The 24747-nt window shown below is 38.4% G+C and overlaps 1 protein-coding gene across 1 annotated transcript in view; it reads left to right on the top strand.

Annotated features, from left to right (window-relative positions):
• Window positions 1-24747, top strand: part of LOC141438364 (uncharacterized) — a 232998-nt gene that overhangs the window by 199761 nt on the left and 8490 nt on the right. Inside the window, exons 8-22 of the mRNA XM_074102222.1 lie at window positions 1213-1444; window positions 2188-2406; window positions 3217-3338; window positions 3853-4020; window positions 4594-4740; window positions 5735-5918; window positions 7511-7623; window positions 9366-9465; window positions 10268-10430; window positions 11718-11782; window positions 13116-13195; window positions 16650-16757; window positions 17410-17446; window positions 18221-18354; window positions 23953-24105. Of these exons, the coding sequence (XP_073958323.1) occupies window positions 1213-1444; window positions 2188-2406; window positions 3217-3338; window positions 3853-4020; window positions 4594-4740; window positions 5735-5918; window positions 7511-7623; window positions 9366-9465; window positions 10268-10430; window positions 11718-11782; window positions 13116-13195; window positions 16650-16757; window positions 17410-17446; window positions 18221-18354; window positions 23953-24105 (2025 nt within the window). The remainder of the gene's footprint in view (window positions 1-1212; window positions 1445-2187; window positions 2407-3216; window positions 3339-3852; window positions 4021-4593; window positions 4741-5734; window positions 5919-7510; window positions 7624-9365; window positions 9466-10267; window positions 10431-11717; window positions 11783-13115; window positions 13196-16649; window positions 16758-17409; window positions 17447-18220; window positions 18355-23952; window positions 24106-24747) is intronic.

The raw sequence follows: 24747 nt of genomic DNA, 5'->3' as shown, positions 1-24747 counted from the left end.
CTTATTAGTATTACTTAACGGGTGCAATGTAGGTACCTACTCGATTATTTAATTTTTATTCAAAGAGATATTCTCTGCAATAACAATTTGAGTAGGTACTTAATGAATTCGAGGTCGCGTCCTGACTGTCGGGAAAATAGCTATCTGGCTCTTTAGCAGATAGCCGGTTTCTATTCGTCATATTATAACGTTCTGTGTTGTAATCATTCAGCCAATTATGCACGTTGCCTGCCCCGATCTGTCATTTGATTTTTGTTAAGTTTACCATTGTATTGGGCTGGTGGATTGTGTTTAACTCTACTCAAATTAAGGGCGACGCTAACGACCAATGAGGTTTCCGTGACTAGCTAGATGGCGCTAGTATCGCAAGGTTTGACAAACTTGAAATTTGCGTCACAAATGTGATTGGATAAATAGCTAAATGAGCCAATCACAAGCAAGCCTGTAACGTCAAACGGACCTCTAGATACTAACGCCATCTAGCGATATTTTCCTGTCAAGGAGACCTCATTAATTTCTTATGATTATGATTATGATACTCCAATCATAATTTGCCAAATACATAGGCTAATATCTAATAATGGAAAGATAGATAATTAGATAGATAAATAGATAGATAATAATTAAAAGACTGACAACTGACTGACTGACTGACTGATGTTCAACAACTGGTAGCATGGTGTACGGTTGTGTCACTCTGAAGAGAGCTCTGTTTGAGTTCGAAACGCGTCAGTGTAGTGTGGTGTGGTGATAGATGGGTTTGTGTGATTTGTGTGTGTTTTACAGTGTGGAGGTGGAGAAACTGCATGAACACGCATATTTTGCATAAGCTTAGCTATCGTAAGGTCGCGGGTGAGCAAGGAAATTCTTTTAGTTCGTTGTCATTTATTGTTTGATTGACAAAAAAATGCTGACGGACCAAGTTGATTTTTTTTTACCCAAGAATTTACCCCATTCCTCGTACATTGCAATCTAATTTAACACCTAAAACTTATTTTGATTAGGTATTCTATAATTCTGTTGGATTAGCTTTCAAATGAACTTCCCAGTATACTTACACGGCAGGGGTTTCTGTAGCAGACAATACAGGCATGATTATTAACATTAGTAACATTCAAAAAATTGTGACAGTATACTCGCGAGATCTCTAGCGTCACCCTTACGTACCTAGATACTAGATATACTTAGCTATAAAACTAGAATTCTTTCCAGATAAACTTGCACAGGATAAACAATGAGCCCAAAAAAATGATATCACGACACACGTCGCCGACATACACGAATGGGGATCGGGACACCCGCGAAGGCACCATGGGGATCCCCAAGAATAGCTCCCCCATACTGGACCCCCATAAGACCAATGACGTCAGCACAAAGAGTAGCCCCATAGCCGTCGTAGCAGACGGCGAGGTCGTTGTGTTTGACGACAATGAGGATTGGAAAGGTGATTAAATTCGGTTTACTTTGCGTGCTCTTAGAATGTACGGTTTTTTCCCGCTAGTATTTTAACATTTCGACTGCAATTTAATATGGGTATTTTTTTGAAATTGTGTTTCAATGAAACTAAGGGTTATTTAAATACTTAATGAGCAATATGCAAGTAGTATTTTAAAAACGGCCAGCAATATGCAAGATGTATTTTTTAAGTATCGTAATTTGGGATGAAATCACGAGTAGCGTGCTCTATATCTTAAAAACTTAAATATTTAATGAATTGAACTTGTGGTTAGGATTATACTGTGAAATTATTCAAAGGAACGCGAAAGACACTGTCTTTCGTTCATAAAATTACAAAGCTTGAGTTTAATTCGATTTTTCCCTAACAACCGAAAGAAAATATACAGACATCACTAAAATAAGCATTAAACAAACCTATTTCTAGCGGCTATTTTGGAAAAAATCTCAGCAGTCTAAGAGAACGCCCTTCTAATCTTTGAGATTCTTCTTCTTGCTATGTCTTAATAGTGCTTGTATCAATTCATATAAAAGAAACGAACTCCTTTTAGATTCAGAACTCATCAGACATTGTCTTGCCCACGGGTCTTGCCAGTCCATAGAAGAAGCTATCTGTAAAAGCTTATAGTTTTCATTTTTGTATATTTGATCTCGTTAATTTCTTCCTACCCTTTGTATTGTACCCACCTTTTCCAATTGATTTACTCTTTTTTTTCTCTCCTTTATTTTCAGTGATATTGAATTCTGTGTCCTTAGGTCTTCGGACGGACCCGGATGCAAGTGATAACGAGATCGATTTGAGTGTGAAAAGGACTTTAGACAATATGAAAAACGGTGACAGTGATCTAATGAACAATAAGAGTGAAGTGAGTGAGAGTGAGTCGAGTCCTGGGGAGGAGAGGAGTGATGCCAGTCCGTCGGGGGTCTGGATGTCCGGCGACGAAGATAAAGGTTTGTGCGAGAGAGAAAACCTACGCGAAAGCTATAAACAATATTTATCCTAAACTTAGCGTGAGTTGCAGCGAGTTATTTTAAAAAGCCCAGCCCAAAGAAAAATCGTGCAAGTCGTATTACATTTCGGCGCCCGATTAACCACTACAAATTCGTTGGCTTTACGGTCTCGCAATGTAAAGCAACTTGCATGATTTTTGTTGCAGATCTTAAACGATACATAATCTAAAATATTCTGTTAAATAAATTTCTGCAAGTGAATGAAAACAAACTTAGTGCGACACACTTTGAAAAAATACTACCTAACATTCCAACAAATAGCTAAGTTTCATGTTGGGTAAGGCCAATTGCCGGAACAAATAAATCTGAGGGTTAAATCTGGTTTCAAAAATTGATAGTTCCATTAATTTAGACACTACTGAACTTGAGACCTTTAAATAAATAAAATCATTTATTTTCAGATAGTAAAATCCATAAGTTACTAGTGGCATAAAAATAGTTTTGTGGAAGAAGTGGCCATAAAACCTTTAATTAAAAGTTTCACTATTAACCTATGAAGGCTTTCTACCTGCCCATTTATATTTGGAGAGATTGCTAATATTAAGGGATCTTCCAAAAGAGGATATTCCAAATATTACTCCAATGAGCTGACACTTTCTTTGTCTTTGTATATCTCTTAATCGTCCCACCACTCGAATTTCAAATTGCCTGGATTTTATTTGAGATTTACAAAACTTACTTGATATCAGCAGTGACGTCGAAAGTACCAAAATGACATACTTACCTTAAATATTTTTTTTATTTTTAAAGGGAGATTCACGAGAGTGATTGGAGAGCTACCTATAGCCGAATATGAAGGTTCGCCGCGGAGATATGGCATCGGCAGTCAGAAGGCCCAGCCTGTCAGGTCACCTAGACCCGGATTTCCACAGGTTAGTTCATACGTTTTAAAGGTATATTTTTATCTGCTATTAGTCCATTGGCTTGTAGACTAGTTCAATAGAGTACAAATGTCAAACGAACCTTGCGATACCAACGCCATCTAGCGATATATAGCTCATCTATACAAGTCTATACTAATTTCCCTTTGAAATATGTGTCACGGGACCTCTTCTCTATGGCGCCATCTAGCGATATTGTAATTGTAAGAAATCGCATCATTCCTAATACCTATTGTTTTTTTCTAACTGCACTATCGATTTTTAAATATTTTCTCCACTAAAAGGATTAATCAAACCAGCGACTTTCCTTGAGTTGTTGATAATCATGGATGGTGGCGATCATTTCCCATCAAATGACCCGCTTCTCATTTGACTCCCTCTCATAATAAAAAAAAACTTGTTAGTTTCATATTTATTATGCCCGCAAATTTAAGGTAGGTAATATCATGAACTCAACTTACAACTGACAAATCTCTCATCTATAATCCTGTCTCTTTCCTTGCAGCGTATAGTGACAGAGAGCAGAGACGTGACGCCACCGTCGGGCTCGGCGGCGTTCGACTATTTGTACGAGTTCTCGGAGACGAGGAAGGTTCTAGAAGAGTTCTTCAGATGTCCCGCCGTCGCGGCGCATACGCAGCTTAATAGTCACGATGAGATCGTTAATTTTCAGGTAAGAAATATCGATTAAACGATATTTCTAGGTGGACTATGAAAAAAGTTACAGGGACGTTTAAAAGACTGGGCAACTGCGAGTTGAACTCGCGCAACGAGGGTTCTGTACAAATTTGTAGATATCTATTAATATCCAGTGTTAGCGGAGCCCCTCTCCTAAGCCGAAATATAGTATTGAGTAATAGAATAGGTATTAGCAGCACACTTGAGTATTTGATATTAATTACAGCTTGATACCTCCACGCGTTCTTGACAAAACGGGTCTCTATCTACAGACAGACTGACAGACACCTGTCGTTGGGTCAAATAGTGCAAGTTTACTTGTACCTACTTACAGTGGTCGGATTGACTTGAAATTCGGTATACATATTTAATGTAAGTTGGATGACATAATGCAATTGCAGCAAAAAAAACTTTCAATCAGCAAAAAAAAGCTTTTATTAAAAATGGAATATTTAACATAAAACTTATTTCCTTATAGGGAACCGCAAAAAAAAAAAGTTCTTTTTACTCGATGGCCCGAATAAGTAACGTGAACGAACAAGTGGCTCACCTTCTTTTTGGTTCATAGGAGTTAGACTACGAGCTCCGTCGGCAGACGCAAGACTGCCCGTCGGAGAATGGAGTCGAAGGCAGCGACGCGGAGTGGCCTCACGCTGATACGCTAGACTCTCCACACACGGCCCACAACCATACTAACTTCTTGGATTACAGGTTAGTATACATTTCTAAGTCATGGTAGGCTAGGGGTTACCTTTTGGCCTTTTAAATGGAATTCTTCGGAGTTGAAGAATAACTAATAAATAAGGTGCTAACAAATTAAGTAATAATATTTTAAGAGACATTAAATTAGACGAAAACAATTAACTTCAAATAGAAATTAAGAAAATTAGTCATCATCATTATCAACGTCAGCTTATAGTAGTCCACTGCTGGACATAGGATCGGTTATGAAAATAAGATGTATAAACTTATGAGTTTCATATATATGAACAATTTTTATTTTATAATTTTTTTTCCTTCAAAATACTATACTTTTTGAATGATCGGCGAATACTGTTATATTTTATGGGAGTGGTATATTTTGTGCGTAAAACTCTAAAATTTTAGCCCTTAATATTGAAAAATGGCGGAGATATGAATTTTTTCCTAAAAAATACAATTTTTACTGAATTTCCACATATATGACCAGCTTTTAGAACGCCATTTAAATGAACCGTTAAATATCATTGGAAATGTAGAAAAACTCTCCAAGAAACATAAAACAATCGGGTAAAAGTCTTAAAACACCCATGCCTTGTACAACTAAGTTTTTCAGCGTGGGGTAATGAACTCTATGTGGCCGCTATGTGGCCTGGCTGAGGTGTGGCCGCTAAGGGTTAAATATGTTTTTATTTCAAGTAAGTATACTTAAAATAAAAACATATTTCATATTGAAATTTAAGGTTTCTCTTAATTCTATGGCTATTTTAAATTAAGAAACTTAGGGGCTGTTTCACCATCCATTGATTAGCGTTAACCGACGGTTAAATGTGATGCCGTCTCCGTCTATTCGAACAAATTTGCCCCCTATACCATAAAAAAAAAAAAAACAAAACAAATAGAGACGGCATCACACCTAACCGCCAGTTAACACTAATCAATGGATGGTGAAACAGCCCCTTAATCTGTTTAACCCTGTAAATATTATCATGGACTTCAATCTCTTCCAGCAACAACGCGCGTGCTACCCCGAGCCGAACGTAGCGGAGCTAAGCGTAGGTGCGGCCTGGAGCGGCTCGGCCTCCCCCGCCGCGCCTCCGCCGCGCCGCGCGCCCCTTGCGCTGTCACCTGACACGAGCGAAGGCAGCGACCTCTCGCTCATCATCATGGAAAACGAGCTCAGCGAGATGAAAGGTGAGCTATGATGCAACACTGCGGTGATCATGCTAATGAGGGCTATCGTTTTTTGTCTCACTAGATGGCGCACTGTAGCGTGAGGTTTTTAAGTGTGGCTTTCAAAGTATGTTATTACACGTGAAACAAAGGCGTACGGCGTGAAAACAAAGTTTAGATTAGAATCATATTTAATAACCCTTAAAACCGTACCATAAAAATATCGAGCAACTAGTGTTGCGTAGTCCCGTTTTGTTCGGAAAAAAAGGGAGGACAAAAGTTTCCGAAAGACAAAACTGTCTCAAAACACAGACATTAATTGCACCGTAACGCATATTTGCCATAATTAATTTCAGGTATTGCAAAATATTCACAAAATTATTCTCTATATAAATAAAACCCGCGTAGCTCACCCAAAAACTATGAGATTTGACATTTCGGAGACCTCACGCTACACTAGCGCCTCTAGCGGCGAATTCATACGCGATAGCCCTCATTGCAGCATGACCACCGCAGTTGTATTGACAATATCAGGGGTTGGACACTCCGCAGTTTAGGTATGTTCGGCCGACGCGCCTAATTATTACGCGCGCGGCAGTGGGTGCCGCTCGGCTCGAACGCTGGACGCGTCGCGCGTGATTTGTGTAGGTACCTACTTATTTAATTTTGCAACAATGACTTCGAAACGATATAAATCCATCTGAGTTATACTGTTGTGTTTACGGATGTATAATTAAAAAGAAGATAAAGGAATCGGAATTATCATTTTTCAACATTCCGAAAGAAGTTGAAAGGTCGTTCTCTTTACTTCTCTAATTTCCTAAGAACTTGCCTAGTAATAGTTTCGTATGTTTGTAGTTATCTAATGATTAAAATTCTGTAATTGGTTGGTCAGAAATAATATTAAGGCATTGTTTCGCCAATACGGAAATCTATATATTAAGGAATATTTACTTGTTTATTAAAGGTAGTTCATTGAGTTCATATTAATACCCACTGTTATCTTTATTCATGGGCGAGTTGGGAACCCTGTGCCCTTGCCGCCAAACCGGTTCGAGTCAACGATGCCCAACGGAATATGAACGCTCGTGTAACATGATAAGTTTCAATTTCGCGTGCAAGTCGTAAGAGTAGGTAACGATTTATACCTAAACTTGAACTTTTGTTCGAGAGAGTCCCTTCTGTACGGTAGTACTATTACTTATTCTGTGACAATACTACGGCAGTTCGGCCACAACACTGCGGTTGAGCTACAACATTGTGGTTGGGCTACAACACTGTGGTTGGGCTACAACACTGTGGTTGGGCTACAACACTGTGGTTGGGCTACAACACTGCGGTTGAGCTACAACACTGCGGTTGGGCCACAACACTGCGGCGGTAGAACTACAACACTGTGGTTGGGCTACAACACTGGGGTTGAGCTACAACACTACGATTGAGCTACAGCCCGGCGGTGGTCATGCTACAAACTGCGGCAGTTGGGCTGCCAAAGCCGTGGAATTAAATTTTCAAATTAAGCCTAAGAGGACTCCTTCACATAATTTATTTGAGTTTTATTATGTACTTAAAGTTTATGATAGTTATATTATATTGAATGATATTTGTTGCAGTTCAAATGGATACAAGTCGCGTGGTCGTGACGCATCTGCCGATCGTGGAAGACGGCCTGTCGTCCGGCCACGCTTCCGACAACGACAATAACAACCAACTGCCTACCTTACAAGTAAGTAAAACTCATCTCACTTAAGCTTTTAGACGACCAGATTAGCCCAGTGGTTAGAGAACCTGACTATGGAGTTTGAGAACCCGGGTTCGGTCCCCGGTCGGGACAAGACAGATGAGTAGCATGAAAAATAAAATAAAAATTGTTCTGGAGTATTGGGTGTTTCATTATGACATGTGTTTAAGTAGGTTTGTTTATCCTTTGCCTTTGTTTAGTACCTTACCTATAACACAAGCTTTGTTTATATCTAAAGAAAAAAGAAAAATCACAACACAAGGCATAACAATATTGTTAGGTGGGTCAATCAACTTTTTTACCGACACTAATCTGTCTGCGACATTTTTCAAAAAATTGCTGACAAAAGTAAGTAAACATGTTTTTTATGTAATTTAATAGATGGTGTACATGAATACATGCCATCCTACGTAAGTTCAACCTATTAAACCGTGAAATATCTTGTTGGAAGTACGATTTTTTGGTAATGTCAGAGACAATTTTGGTAACGCACAGACACACACAGAAAACACATTAGAACTCAAGTTAGTTCAAGGTCAGTTGATATCAAGTGTCCCTAGATATTATAAGGCATGATTAAAAAAAATACAAATTTGAACGGCGCAACTCATGATTTATTGATCACTCACGATTTATAAGTAAGCAGTACAGAAAACAGAGAGAGGTACAAAGAGAATAAAATTACAAGGTTGGTAAACAATGAGGGTTACTTGACAAGCGAAATATCGCTAGATGGCGTTAGTAAAGAGAGGTCCGTTTATTACAGTCTTTCTGCTGCCTCATTTAGTTTCAACCAATCCCAAACGTGACTCAAATGTCAAAGTTGTTGTTGTTGTTGTTGTTTCTTTAAAAAAATATGGCTCTGTCCATCGGAGGACAATTTTGCCAGTGTCTAGTAGTTTTTGCCGTTGTACGGTAAAAAAATTCTAGAAAACGAAATATGAGAGGTAATGGTGGATGAACGATGACAGCGCGAATCCAAGCAAAAAATGTCAAAGTTATCAAACGGATCTCACGATACTGGCCTGTCACAGAAACTCCCATTGGCGGCCTTATAGGTTCAAACCACAGATATAGATTACACTAGATAACGCAAACACCTCAATCTGTATGAAAACCAACCGTGTCACTTTTTTATATCTACTGTGACGTCTCAAAAGCGAATTAGCGATGTGAATTCCCCGATGTCCGCGCAAAATCGATTCAAATGCGCCGCCCGCCCGCGCCGTGGGGCTCGAGTCAGTCACTAGTCATGATTAGTCAGTTAGCGGTCAGTCTTTGTATGGGGCCAACCCCGACGTTTGTTTGGGGTTCGGACACGCGAAGTAGATGCATTTGCGTCATCCCCATCATCCCAGCTTATATACGTCCCACTGCAGGGCACAGGCCTCCCCTCAGAATGAAGGGGCTTGGGCCATAGTTCCCACGCGGGCCCAGTGCGGATTGGGATCTTCACACACACCATTGAATTGCTTCGCAGGTTTGTGCAGGTTTCCTCACGATGTTTTCCTTCACCGCAAAGCTCGTGATAAATTTCAAATGTAACTCCGCACATGAATTTCGAAAAACTCAGAGGTGCGAGCCGGGGTTTGAACCCACGACCCTCTGCTTGAGAGGCGATGGGTCAAACCACTAGGCCACCACGGCTTACATGATGCATTTGCGTAATCTAGTGTAATCTATATCTGTGGTTCAAACCGATACCTCAAGAAGCATTTTTTTTCCAGACCCATTCGTCAGTGATAATAGAAGAGATAGTGGAAAACGGTACCAGCACAGAGGCACACGTACTGTCTGATGCCGATCTACATTCTTTGGACCCTTTAGGTACAGTCTTCCCAATACTAATAGTGGATATGATATTTTCACGGCCATTCTGAAAAATATTCGAAAACTGAATCGACAAATAAATTCCATTAGAACAGAAATACACATTATAAATTTCAGCTGTCTATCTATCACGGTTCTTGAGATACGGCCTATGACAGACAGACGGACAGCGTAGCGAGGTTTCGTTTGTCACCCATTGGGTATGGAATCCTAAAAATGAGAGCATTTGGCTCATTCCGCTCTTATTGCGTGGACGTGCCTAATGCTAGACGGTCCCCCATACCAATTGACCCGAAATCTGCTTTGGTTGACCAAAGAACGCTATAAATGTCCACGCAAGAGCGAATAAGACATCGATCAGCTCGGCCGACGCGCAATGACGTTTCCCGACAGCAAAATCACGTTTTTGCTGTTTTTGCATGAATATAAAGTGTGTTACATATAATCGGATTAAGTGGATTCCGCATCGATTGATATGCGGAAACCCCAAGTTGATTGCGAGTCGAGGGGAGATCCTAAGCCAGAGGTTCCCAAACTTATTTCGTCTAACGCCCACTTTGAAAATCAGTTATTTTGCAGCACCCCCCATTTTTTTCACCTTAAAAACCTCAATAACATTATTCTCGCCTAATGAAGGCACAAAGGTGAAGATTTTTTCTGGGGGCGTTATTGCCCACTTTGGGAAAGACTGCCCTAAGCCGTTCAAAAACTTGTTTCTGAGAAGCAGTAGTCCGTGCAACTACGCAGTAAAGACTTATGAACCTAACTACTAAGTTATTAAACATTGTGTTATCTCCAGCATGTAGTGAGGTGTCGCCGCCGCCGCCGGCCCCGGCGCCGCACCGGCCGCCGGACGAGCCGCCGGCGGAGCGCGCGCCGCACGCGCCTCACACGCCTCACACAACACATGCGCCTCACGCGCCTCATACGCCTCATACGCCTCATGATGACGTCTATCCCAGGTCTGTTCATCCAGGGTTGCCAGATGCAATTTTATGATTTCCCCCAAACTGATTTTTGTGTTTCCCCAAAATGATACGTTTTCAAAAAATAAACCCCGATCGCTTTGTTACAGAAAAAAAAACTAATATATAATTAAAATGACCGTTATTTTTATTCCTTTATTTAAGTTTCACTAAAAATATGTGTATTCGCTCGACCCAACCCCGAGACAAAACAGAGACAGTCATAGACTAGCTAGACATTCTTTTAAATGGCTCTGGATTCTTGCATATTAGCCAGGATGTTAGTCGAATGAAAAGGACGTTCGTTTCATTTCATTGTTATGTTTTTAGAAGTGCTAGCCCTAAACACCCCCAAAGTGTATTTATTTTTCCCAAAAGTTTCCCCGCGTTTCCAAAAGCCGTGGTGGCCTAGTGGTTTGACCTATCGCCTCTCAAGCAGAGGGTCGTGGGTTTCGAACCCCGGCTCGCACCTCTGAATTTTTCGAAATTCATGTGCGGAATTACATTTGAAATTTACCACGAGCTTTGCGGTGAAGGAAAACATCGTGAGGAAGCCTGCACAAACTTGCGAAGCGATTCAATGGTGCGTGCGAAGCTCCCAATCCGCACTGGGCCCGCGTGGGAACTATGGCCCAAGCCCTCTTGATCTGAGAGGAGGCCTGTGCCCAGCAGTGGGACGTATATAGGCTGGGATGATGATGATGATGAAAAGTTTCCCCAAAGATACTATTTCCACAAATTTCCCCCAAGAGTCAGTTTTTCCCCCAGAATTGCGATAAATACCCCCAATCTGGTAACGCTGTGTTCTGTGTACCTCTCTAGCACATAGGCGCAGTTTCTTATACTGATTGGGAACTTCATAAATAAATGGGGTTAATTCTAATGAAATGACTACCAAATCGTAGCGAGCAAATTAATGCCATATAAAGAATGCTCGTCACTATCCCGGGTGACATTGGTCGGTATAATCCGGGCCGGGAAAGAGTGTCACCCATTGTCCCAGTACTTGCCATCTTTAATTTAATGTCATAAGCAAATTAGGTCACAGCAGAATGTCATCTATTGGGCATTGGGGTGTCAAGCACTCGCTCACCTTAATTAAAAAATATTTAAATTTTAGAGCTGAATTGACAAGGTGTTTTTAGTTTGTTTTTGTTTGACTCCAGTAACTATTTTCCACCAGCAAACGCCATAATAGAGGCCATGGCTACTTCTTAAATACATGAATGATTATGTCACATTAACATTTAAGTATAAATTATGATAATGTTGTTTGTTTGTCAGGAAAAGGCCAACGTCTGCGCAGAGTGCGGAGTCTGTCGAGATCAAACCGGCCAGCGGGGACGAAGGTAATCAACCTTTTAATTTTGACTAATATATGGTTTCAAAGTGTGACACTATTTCCCGGCCGTACAATACCGACATGGAAATACCGACCTGATATTTCGTGTACACGCCCATAGAAACTCTTGTCAGTTTAACACGAAACCGGCCGTTTCAAAAGCATATAATGAAAGTTAATCCGGATAACTCGAGTCTTACTTAAATCGAGTTTAACTCGACATGTTTCGGGCTAATTCGTAGCCTTTACTAGAGCAACGCAACTCTTCGGCTGCTGACGGGTGGCGTTGCTCCTAGACTATAGGACGTGAGTAATCCAGATTAACTTTCATTTTATATGAGCGAGTCCCAAGGTAGTTTCATTTTCGAAAAAGGCTTCAAAAGACATAGTTTACCCATACATTTTATTTTTAAAATTTACCTTCTAAAAGTGGCCGTTGTGCTTTATTTAGGTTTTTATGGGAAATAATTTATTGAATCAGGCGTTACTTTGCGGAGGTCCATATCAATACTTAAGCTAAACACAATTACTTTGCTCATCCGCGATCTTTTGATAGCTACGTCTATGCAACCAGTTCGGTTTATATAATTTTTATTTTAGGAACAGGCAGGAGAGCTAACACGAATAAATATGTTATGGACGATACAGTCAAAATATTTAATCACTTGCCCGAAGAACTTAAACAAACTGAGCTCCCAAAATTCAAAGCTAAACTGTTTAAATGGTGTGTGGACAAGGCATATTACAGAATCGATGATCACTTTATAGTTGTAAGAAATTTTTGACATTCTTATGACATTATAAAATTAATTTGGCCTATCTTAATAAATCTATAGGTACTCACAATTTAATTATAACGTATTGTATTAAATAGTTTGACATGGTTTGTTTTTTCAAATGTATTAAGTAATTTAATTTATTTATTTTTGACGATTTTAATTTTATAATTTTTGCATTAGGTACATTTAGGGGCTGTTTCACCATCCACTGATTAGTGTTAACTGACGGTTAAATGTGATGCCGTCTCCTTCTATTCGAACAAAACAAATAGAGACGGCATCACATTTAAACGTCAGTTAACACTAATCAATGGATGGTGAAACAGCCACTTAAACTTGCAAATTATTTGTATGCCTGTGGGCGTAACATAGCGATACCAATAATTACGCTATAACGCCTTGTGTATATGTAACCATCTATGTTTACAAATAAAGATACTTTGACTTTGTCTTTGACAACAACATAAGACGTAATTACAAATTGTTTTTTTAGCGAGTGTCATCAACAAGTCCAATCCTAATGTTATTTGTATTAATATCTGATATTTCTATATCTTTCAGATGAAGCAGACACAGACCTTGAAACGGACAGATTACTCGGCCAGCAGAGGACAGACGACCAGGGTTTCTTCGACGACAAAGTAAGTTTATCATCTTCATCATCATCATCATCATGTCAGCCGAAAGACGTCCACTGCTGGACATAGGCCTCCGCCAAGGCTCTCCACTCAGGCCGGTCTTGTGCTTTCCGCATCCACCGCGATCCCGCGATCTTAACCAGGTCGTCGCTCCATCTTGTCGGAGGCCTACCGACAGCTCGTCTCCCGGTCCGCGGACGCCATTCGAGAACTTTCTGACCCCATCGGCCATCAGTCCTGCGAGCAATGTGCCCCGCCCACTGTCACTTTAGTTATCATCATCAATTCATCATCTTTAGTTTATCACCTTCCATCCCAGCCTATATACGTCCCACTGCTGGGCATAGGCCTCCTCTCAGAATACGAGGGCTTGGGCCATAGTTCCCACGCGGGCCTAGTGCGGATCACCTTACCTTTACTTAACACATAGGCTACTGTTATCCCGATATTCCCGGACATTTGAAATCTCATCCGCTGGGCTCAAGATCATGGAATTTGTCAGTTTTTTTAGGTGTAGTTTCCACTATTTCTGATTTTTAAACTTACTTTTTGTCTGCCCCTAAGTGCTTCTACTCCTACTCAAAGGTTAACTGGTAGAAATCCCTTAAATGGATAAGTTGTCCTTTGTATATGTATCCCAAAGTTTGTAAATTATGTTTGTTTATTTATTTTTGTACAATAACGAGCTTACAAACATACAATAAAGACAACGATGTAATTTAAATGAAATTTGGTATGTAGATAGCTGGACGTCTGGAATAATACATATTAAATTTTATATCTCGATATTCCTACGGGATCGGGATAAAAACTAAAATGAATCGAGAATGTAGTAAAATCCCGGATTTTCAATTCAACAACTAGATCTTTGAACATGAAACTACCGTTAGACTCACTCATATTAAATGATATTGTAACGGATAACTCTCGTCTTAAACCGAGTTTAGCTAACATGTCGAGCTATCATTTAATATCAACAACTAGATCTGATGGTTTACGCGTGCGTAGCCGCGGGTAAAAACTAGTATTAATATAAATAACACTCGCGTTACGCAAATAAATTGCTTCCTTATCATATACAACCGGTTAGAAAGAGAGCGTCATAAAAAACAATGTCACGGCCACCCTAGGGTCAACAACTGTGGCCAAATTTAGACAAATTTGCATAAAACCTTATCAAAATCTTAATTATACCTCACAGTAACACTGAGAACCGAGTAGTGACCTCATGCGCAAGAGCATACAATTTAGATCAGCCGACCTTGCTTCACTATTATGGGAGCAGAGATTATGAACGGCGTAGGTGTCAGTGTTTATGCCTATGAGACGTAATACTCTGTGAGGCGCAAATGGAATGTTTGGTTTTCTGTTGGATTTTGAACAACGCTTTGAATTTTAGTATGTGGTTTAAATATAAATTTATATTTATGAATATTTTTTTAAACCAAAGCTTATGTTGATACTTAAATTAAAAATAAAATTTTAATAGGTAGTATGTTTAAATCTACTCTATTTCCACACTTACAAAGACTCTTGACACATGTTAAACAAAAAATACTTACGAGTGTATAAAACAGTTGGGCAAAACCAAAACTTTGGCTGAAACAAGATTTCTTGCCCAAAACAGAATCTATGGTCGGTCACTATATTTTTACTTCACATTTACTTTGTTTGAATATTTTTAGATAGTAAATATTGCAAGTTTCCAAAGTCAAAGTCTAAATATTTTTATTCAATTAGGCTACAACAAGCACTTATGAATGTCAAAAAATCTACCGCCGGTTCGGAAAAATCTCTTTTAAGAAGAATCCGGCAAAAAAACATTTTTCATTTGATTTCTATGTTTAATTTATTAAAATGCTTTTTAATCTACTAATTTAATTTGTTCGAAACGACAATTATCAATTTCCAATTCGAATGCTTAAACAAAGACAACATACAAAGTACCTACACTACAAAACTACTACCGTATGCCCAGTCTAAATCATTCTTAATCTATGCCCGCCCATGTGTTGACACATCATAACACAGTGGCCAGTCTCGAATCAACATGTGCGCAGTTCGCATGTGTGCGTGTTTACTTAGCGATACCGTATCGCGGGAAATGTCCGATTGATAACGACTTATTGATGTACATTCTTTATTAAAATTCGAACACGTCAGTAAGAATTAACGGTATCACAAAATGAGTGACGACGAAAAAGAACCTTGCTTAATTGTGAAGGAAAACGCGGAGAGTGTGACAGGCTCTAAAGAGAATCCTGAGGTTGTTTATAAGGAGAAGATTCAAGAGGCTAATAATAATGAAATAGTTGCCAGTGACAAGGAAATTAAAAATGAAATTAAAATAAATTCAACTGACCAATTTGAAAATATTGAATGTTTAGATAAAGACGTGTTTATGGAGAAAAGTGTAAAATGTGTGCGTGAGGATTTAAATGATGAAGCTAGTGACTCAAAAGGTGATGAAATTTATGATGCATCAGGAAGTGACAGTGCGTCGGGTGTTAAGGAAAAAGATGCAACTCCGAAAAAAAAGGTTAGCTGAGGGTATAATTGAATACTTACTTATATTAAAATTCGAACGTTTTTGTGTGTCTGATTGTTGTTGTACTCTTTCTTACTGAAACGGAGACGCTTCGCGCACGCGTCGCGCTTGCTTAGTCAATTATGTAAACAAAAGAAGTATAAACAAAACAATGCGGCAGACGCATGCCAGTGTTCAGTCATCTTTACAAACATGAAATCGTAATTAAAATACTTGGACGTTTCGACGAGCATTTTCATTACCATCATCGCAGCCTATATGTAATATACTTCTCACTGCCTGGCATTGGTCTCCCCTTAGCATAAGAGGGCTTTTTCGCGGTAATTCCCACGCAGGTCCAGTACGGATTATAAATTCCACACTTGGGTTTGCAATAACCAGTTTTTTCTCAAATCCAAACTTTAAAATCACAAAACCAAAAACTACAAGAGCACATATCCAAAATTTGCTCTCGTGTCACAAATCTTCAGACCCCCTAAAAGTGTGGGGTTTATGGGATTTACTGTCGTTTGGTGCAAATGGAAAATGGACAACTCGAAATTATACGCCAAAGCAGGAAAATGACAATTTGAAATACATCAACAAGGAAAATTGACCATCCTGAATATCGTCGAAAATGGAACCTTGTCCTATAGTTAAATTGCCGAAAAAATACGACATACATACGTAGTTGAAAAGTGGTACTTCTATATTTCCAAATTATTTGTTTGTCCTGTTCGTCAATCCGAAAATCTTAACGGCTTTTAAAAAAACAATATTTCATAATAATATATGTATAAGGTGCTAGAAAATTAGGTGCGGATATTTTATTAATAACCTAAGAATCAATTATACACATAATTTTTTGAGTATTGTGTGGTAGCCTAGGGTTGGCACAAAGTTAAAACCAATCGTGTCCTCTGTTCCCAGGGCTGGCGCAAGCCGAAGTCACGCACCGTGATGCCAGCAGGCAGCGTGTCGGGTTCCGCACGCTCCCCGCACGACGAGAACCAAGAAGACGTCACGCATAATGGGAAGGTATGTGATAAGAGACCACTAAATTATTCTAATGCTACTTCATCATCGTCATCATGTCAGCCGTAGGACGTCCACTGTTAGACATAGGCATCCCCCATAGACCTACTGTTGCTTTGGTTGGAAGCGGCCAGAAGCTGCGGCTTTAACCAGGCAATCCGTTCATTTCGTTGGTGGATGTCTTACGCTGCGCTTGCCGAGCCGCGGTCTCCATCTTTTTGACCCCAACGACCATCTGTTTTCCTTGTAATATGGCCTGCTCATTGCCACTACCTACTACTTAATGATACTTAGTCAAAAGAAAATCAGGGCCACTTGAAATTCGTCGATAAAATGAAATCAAGAATACTTACGTTTGCATTTTCATCTGAGTAGGTAGGTACATTTAATTTAATGTCAAAAGTCAAATGTAAATATCTTTATTTAATTTAACTTACTCGTATGAATATCAAAAAAATCTACCATCGATTCGGAAAATCCTCTGTTGAGAAGAACCCGGCAAGAAACTCAAAGAGGTATATTTTTATTAAATTAAATTGAAACAAGTTATGTTTAACTTAACCATTTTATGCGTTTCCTAAACATATTGTTATCGTATACTTGCACATTGTTTCCTCATTCGTGGATATTTATACGGGTACCAATTTGTTTACAGGATAAAGACGCGAAGAAGAAAGGCAAAAATAAAGAGGGTAAGCTCATTTACTGACATTTAATTAAAATAGTAATAAGATAATCCTATTAGCGTAAATACTAATAATAACTTAATTGTTTGCCACCCTTGGACATTGGTTGGTGAGTTAATTTTTTTATCGATTTGTGCACTGTTTTAAATTGATACTATACTTGATTTGGATAGGTATTTAACTAAATGTAAACAAACTTCAGCTGCCAGACTTGGTATATTCAAGGATTTTAAACATTTTATTTATCTATCATTAATTGTAATTAAATTTTAGTTAGTTATAGTTCTTGTATTAGTTTTGGAACTTAGTAACTTTGTTTACGCAGGGGGGCTACCTGCGACACAGTTTTTAACTTCTGCGGGTGACATCGTTTTTCATTTTTGTCATGTACCAAATTGTTACTGTTCGAAATAAAAGTTTATTTATTTATTTATCATTGTAATACAAACTAGACTAGTATATTTCAATACAGAATTTTAAATGTTTAGAAAGTTTAATGGGGGAATTTCAATATTTAAGACACCGATTGACGTTGTTTTTTTACATTTAGTTAAATACCTATCCAAACCAAGTATAACAATAAGGTATTTACTTAAAACAATGTCAAGGATTCTCAATGTTTTTAGTAACTTTATACCTACCGTGTTATTTTTTTTGTTTCAAGACAGTAGACATGTATTTTGCAATTATTTAACGTAAAATATAACTACATTGCTCGGCACACTTGTAACAATCACTAGGTTTACCAAACAGGTTAATAAGTTATGTTTTTTTTTCCAGACATGCGATCAGTCCTCATAGAAGGAGTGCTATTCCGGGCACGATATCTCGGGTCAACGCAACTGGCTTGCGAAGGGCAACCTACTAAAGCTACAAGGATGCTGCAAGCCGAAGAAGCAGTCTCGAGAATTAAGGTAACGTTGGCTGTTTGGTTAGTCCCAAGTCGTTACCGAAATTTAAAATATAACTGTCTGATTTTGGAGGGAAATGCACGCCATGTTTAACCATAGACTAAACTTCGAATGTCAAAATGACATTTGGTTAAGCGCTTAATTTTTCTATACAGTTATTGAATGGTTCTTAATAAATTGTAATATAAAAATAAATAAATAAATAGGAAATTGCCTTTTGTATATTTTTTATTCGAAAAATTAAGCGCCAACTTAATATTTGTTAACCACATAATATGGCTGAAAATAATTTACATGTTCTGTTTGTTACTAGACAGGTTCAACATAACATAGTAAAAGTATAACATACCTACTTTTTTGTTACGAACTAATATGCATTCTCATAATATAAAGTTTAATTTGAGGCAAAAACACATTTGCCAGTGTGAATCGGTTTAATTGTATAATATTATTTTTGTAGATTCGCATAAAAGAGCATGGAATTACTTCTTTCTGTCACTGTTTAGTGCCTTTATTTACTACATTTCGCACCGAAGAACAAAATCAAATGTGCTTACTGACAACACTGACACAAAAAGGCATTTTGTCTATGATTAGGTAATTTACACGATTTCACTCAAAACAACACCAAACTTAAGAGGAAATACTGGCCATAGACAACTAACATATTTTTTTTAATTCTTCTCTTCTCTTTCTAAAATAGTCCAGTTTCTGACTATGCTATGGGCACGTTTTAAGATGTTACCACAGAATAGGTTATAGCAGATAATAACATTATTATTTTTAAATGATAATTTATCGATTGACAATATTAAAGACCTAGCAAATGATCATTTAGAAATATAAGTGTTATATCTAATTTTGGGGCGACAAAAAGGAGTTGCAGTTAAACTGTCTTTTTTTTAAGGTATTTTGCATCTCTTTCTATAATAGCTAAACCAATGTGGTAACCCTTAACCTCCGCACGCCTGTACCTTTCTAATCATAGTCCTGTATATACGTAATTTCATGCTCAATAGGTTTAGTGTTTTGAGAATGCTAGTCGGTTGTCCTATCCTTAGTACCGGAGAGAAACAAATACCATAATCGTTGATCGGAACCTTCGGTCTTATTGACATGGCACTAGAGTATTTTTTTCAGTGTGCTCCTCACCCCTCGACCCGCCCAGGAAGACCATAGACTCGATAGTCATGGCCGGCTAACCTCCTCTGGATTGTCTGTGCTTGCCGCTTGTCGCTCGCTTTGTTCCCTTTTTTGCACATTTGTAACTACAAGGTAAGGTGCTGTCTCCATTTTACAAGTACGCATAAGCACGCATGGCAATTGACAATATGTAATTTTACTATCGCCTATAGCAGCAGTGAATAGTATAGGTACATACGTGTTCGTGACGATCGTTGCACGAGAGACCATAGACAAAATGCGGTAGCGGAGTTGCCTTTTGCGCGTTCTCTGGCACTTGTACACTATAATGCCCGTAAGTGCAAGGGAGACCGGAATAGGCTACTTTTAGCGCTGCGAGCCACGAGCGTTCGAATAAGCTTTAGTAGCATTTTTTTCTAGGGAACTAAAGCTTGAAATGAGTTAAATGGAGCACATTCAGCTGTTGATAATACCCGAGAAACATGTTAATGAAATTGACACAGTAAAGGACTGTCATTTTATACAGCACAGCATGCTAGCGTACTTGTGTAATGGGGTGACTGGCTGTGCTAGTTTTTTTACCTCTGGCATGCTCAATTTCCACTTTTTTCTGCGGGACAGTGACGCAACGACTTTTTTTAAATTCCAAGAAAACAATGTGATTTATGAGTTTACATGACGCAGTGATTTTTGTAAGAAGTTCTGTTTTAATTATCTGTGCTAGCTTTTGGTTTTAAACCTGGATATACACATGTCTGTAGCTTGTACACTTTTATGAAAATAGGTGGCATAATGTGCCATCGTAACACAATTTCATACAACATAAAAGTATTTAGAAGCTTTTTCTTACTTCTGGAAAGCACTAATTGTTCACTTTTTTGTATCTTAAAATTAGTTTTGAGCGTAAACATTTCAACTATCAAAACTTATTAAATAAAGCTATTAAATTGGATAGGGATTTCTGTAAAGGTTCGAAAAATATATATAATGAAAATAAAATAAAATGAATCCTTTTTGTTTCTTAATGTCAATAGGGCATATTAGGCAAAGCTCTGCGCAGGGGGCGACACTAGCACACCATGTACATGTCGCCATGACGGGTGGCATGAATGACCATGATCAAAGAGTATTAGTACCTATAGTAATATCATGATCAAACGATATTTCCAAAAATTTTAAAATTATAAATGATATAATAGCATACTACGGACAATTAAAAGTGGATGATCTAAAAAAACTGCTTCGAAAATTTTGTGCGAGTTTAAATTTTGATCCTTTCAGAGTTTTGAAGAGCTTGTCAAAAACTGTTTACGTCATGTGCTAGTGCTGCATTCTGGCGGCAGAACTTGGCAGTAATATTCCCTATTAACAAAACTTCACATTGGGTGAAGCGAAAAAGTTGATAGAGGTAGAAATGCCGACTAACTCGGTCGGCTAAACGGCTTAACTATGTAAAAGGATGTTAATAGTTCGCGGACTAAAGCACAAGAACCGCAATAACGAATCAAAACTGCACTTCTTATAAAAATAAAACTGTTCGTCTTTTTCTATCGATCCAACTAATACAAAAGCTTAAAATTCACATTTTTGAAATTCATAAAAACTTCGCAACAACGATTCAAACATGCGTTGAAGTCTCAGTTTGTCTTATTCTACAGCATATTGATAGAAAAGGATACCTATTCAATACCTTCAAGCGTCTCACTCATCACGCACCGTCTCATACGCACGAAGATACCCGATTCACACCGGCGAAGTGTCAACGCACACGTATAGCTTTTGAGCTTTAGCACAACAACTAATCAAGTTATATTGGTTAGGTGCTTTCATACTAAGGGGACGCTTCACATCCATTGAGTGTTTATTCGAGTTGTTTTGCTTGCTTATGCGCAGATCGTGCTTCAGGGGAATCGATAAGTTATTGATTGATTCACGTGTTTTTGCAGAGATCAATGAACTACTTACTATCTTTTTAGCCTTGCTCCTCAGCTACCATACGTGCAAAACACATACGTGTGCGCCACTTTTTTTCATGTAAGTAGGAACCCCCCCCCTCTGTGGGTTTCGTTAGGTCCGTTTGTCAAATTTGACATTTGTGTCACTTTTGTAATGAGGGCTGCCGTTTTCGCGCTCACCAGTTGGCGCCACTGTAGACAAAGGTCCTGTCTGAAGTATACTGCTTAGTTTGTTATTTAGGCCGTGAAAACAAAATTTACTTACGTTTAAATCATATTTAATACCTTAAACCCGTACCATAAAAATATCGAGCACGCCACAATATTGCGTAGTCCCATTTTGTTCGGAAAAAAGGGAGGACAAAGGTTTCCGAAAGACAAAACTGTCTCAAAACACAGACATGCATTGCCCCGTAACGCATATTTGCAATAATTAATTTCAGGTATTGCAAAATATTCACAAAATTGTTTTAATTATAAATAAACCCACGTAGCTGACCCAAAAACAGTGATATTTGACATTTCGGAGACCTCTCGCTACACTAGCGCCTCTAGCGGCGAACTCATACGCGATAGCTCTCATTGGTTTATTTAAAAACTGAATGAGCCAATCACAAGCAAGATTGTAATGTCAAACGATCACAATGTTAACGCCATCTAGCGATATTTCGCTTGTCTAGATTATACTAAGTAAAACTTACCTTCAAATAATAAAAATATATCTATTCGACATCCTCACAAAAACTCTTTAATTTGACACAATATTTTTTTTTTATTCAACTGGATGGCAAACGAGCAAGTGGGTCTCCTGATGATAAGAGATCACCACCGCCCATAGACACCAGGGGGATTGCAGATGCGTTGCCAACCTAGAGGCCTAAGATGGGATACCTCAAGTGCCAGTAATTTCACCGCCAGTAATATAGTTTTCAAATATCTCTTTTTATAATTAAACAAAATTCATCCCACATTTATGTAGTCTCCATGTTGAAAATTCATTTATTTGCGTTACACGTCTATCCCTTGGTCACCGAACAACATGTGTCCCAAATTTCCATTGTTTCCGTTGCTCTCGGAGCAAATTGGCTATGCCAAAAGGACTAACAATCAGACAGACACACGAGTGATCTTTGTATAAAAGTTACAATAAAAATTTTGACGTACGGAATCCTGAAAAAGGTGTCGCACAGATTTAGCTGTCTAGCACGTGTGGTAGCGGAATATCAAAGTAAAAAGTTGTAATTATAAAAAAAAAATTGAACCGCTATAACTTTTAGTTTCTTTAATTCATTTTTTTTTCTTGTGATACGGTCATAGATTAAATATTATTAGTAACCAAGAATATAAAAACGTTTTATAAAGAAATACGGGTCACTACTGAAGCAATTGCGGCACTAAATAGGGAATATGCACGGAACACAAATTTTCTCTTAAACAATTTAACTTGATGCTTACAAAACTGAAAAAAAAAACCGAATGACGTTTAAATCATCAATATCTTTGAAAAATAAGCAAGTTACGATCTCTATCCAGAAAATTGAACTGTAGTATGGACAAAAATGAAAAAAACACTTGCATATTCTCTATTGCCCAGTTCAGGGTCAAGCAGGATAAGACTTAAGAGTTAGCGACCATAAATCACGATCAAAAGTAAAAGAACTCGAATATAGGAACGGGGGCGGATCCAGAGACTAAATATGCCCTTGTTTAAGAATAATGATAAGGGAATGGTTATGACAAATTTTTTTTTATTCCAAATATAAAAAAAATATGTAAAACAGCGGTTATGACTATACCTAAGGCCACCAACGCCCATGTTTTAGTAATTGGAACCTAGGCATTCTTATTATTTTAGGATTGTTTACTCTTGTTTGACGGTCTAAACACAGGGATAGATAATGTCAAAGTGGATTTTGCGTTTTACATTTTAATTTTAGGTTTTGATGTTATTTCAGTAACATTTTTTTTGCTTCAGTGGCCATATCTCGAATTACCAGGCTACCACAGATTATAATAAGTACTGCCTTTTTAAGACTGCAGTAAGACTGGAGTTAAGTACTTTTATTACCAGCGGGGCGTTCCGTCCCTCTGACGCTTATACTATTTAATACGAGAGTGAGTGGGACGATTTTCGAATTTTGGAGTAGGTCTTCAGTAGCTGACCCATTTTCTCGGTGACTTAGTCAGTCACCTGAATTAATCTGCCACTGCGGGGCGTGCAAAAATATCTGGCACATTCTGCCAGTCCTAGAATTAGAGTCATACCGGATATTTATGCACGCTTTTGTTGTGTCTGATATTGGTACCGTTGACTGAGGATGGGGCCATAGTTTATGTCTGTAACTTAAACTGGGAATTTGGGCCATTTCTGTACGATGCTGAAGCATGAAGCTATAGTTACAGTATAAAATGGGGTCTTGGGGCAATAGTTACTGGTAAGGTCGACCGTGCTCTGGATCCCCCCCTCTGAGAGCGTTCGTCTGAGGAGGCTAGCCGTCCACAGTGGGGGTGCGAAGGCCCGTACTCTGGGGTCTACGCCGCACCGGCAGCGGTGTTCCGACTGACCTTCCTGGGCTCGGTCGAGGTCGACGAAGATAAGAGGCGGAAGAGGCGGCTCAAGAAAAACATGGTGGAAGAGGCCGTCAATAAGATCAAGGTGGTTTCTTAGTGCTGGTGCTGTAGGGACTTCGTGAATGTTGTGTTTATTTTAAACCGATTTAATAAAATAAGGAGGTTCTCACTTTGGTTTTCTTTTCCCTCTGTTAACTTAGAACTTCCCCGGTTAAGAACCGATTTGTAAAATCCTTTTTTTCTGTTTTATTTAAATAAAAATTTTTTTTTGTTAAAATTACGTCATGTTTGATTATTCAGAGGCGCCACACAGATATCTGTCACATAAAATTACAGTAACTTGAAAGAGAGTGGAAAAGCCCTGAGACTAATTTGACTGCTTTTTGACGTTTCTGTGGTAAAACACACTGTCTAGGAAACCAAGCCATCTCATTTCTATAGACAACATTTCAGTCGTTCGATGCTTTAAAGCCATCAACTACAAGATGGCGGCACTGCCAAAGAAATCTAGAGCATTACTTATATCATTTTAAAGGAAGAGTAATGAATGATGAACTTCTTTTTGCAGCACTTTTCCTTATTCAGCAGTTTTGAATGTTCAGTAGATTTAAAATATCGTCTTTACAGCGCCGGCACTATGTAAATGTTAGCAAGGCACCGATTTTGGTTTTTGTATTTGTCTTTGAAAGTAAATAAAAACACTAGGAATAATTAACGTTTAAACTCA

Source organism: Choristoneura fumiferana, chromosome 18 (genome assembly GCF_025370935.1).
Source record: "Choristoneura fumiferana chromosome 18, NRCan_CFum_1, whole genome shotgun sequence".
Taxonomy (NCBI): domain Eukaryota; kingdom Metazoa; phylum Arthropoda; class Insecta; order Lepidoptera; family Tortricidae; genus Choristoneura; species Choristoneura fumiferana.
Note: the sequence above shows the minus strand (reverse complement) of the source record. Positions and strands in the feature narration are given on the sequence as shown.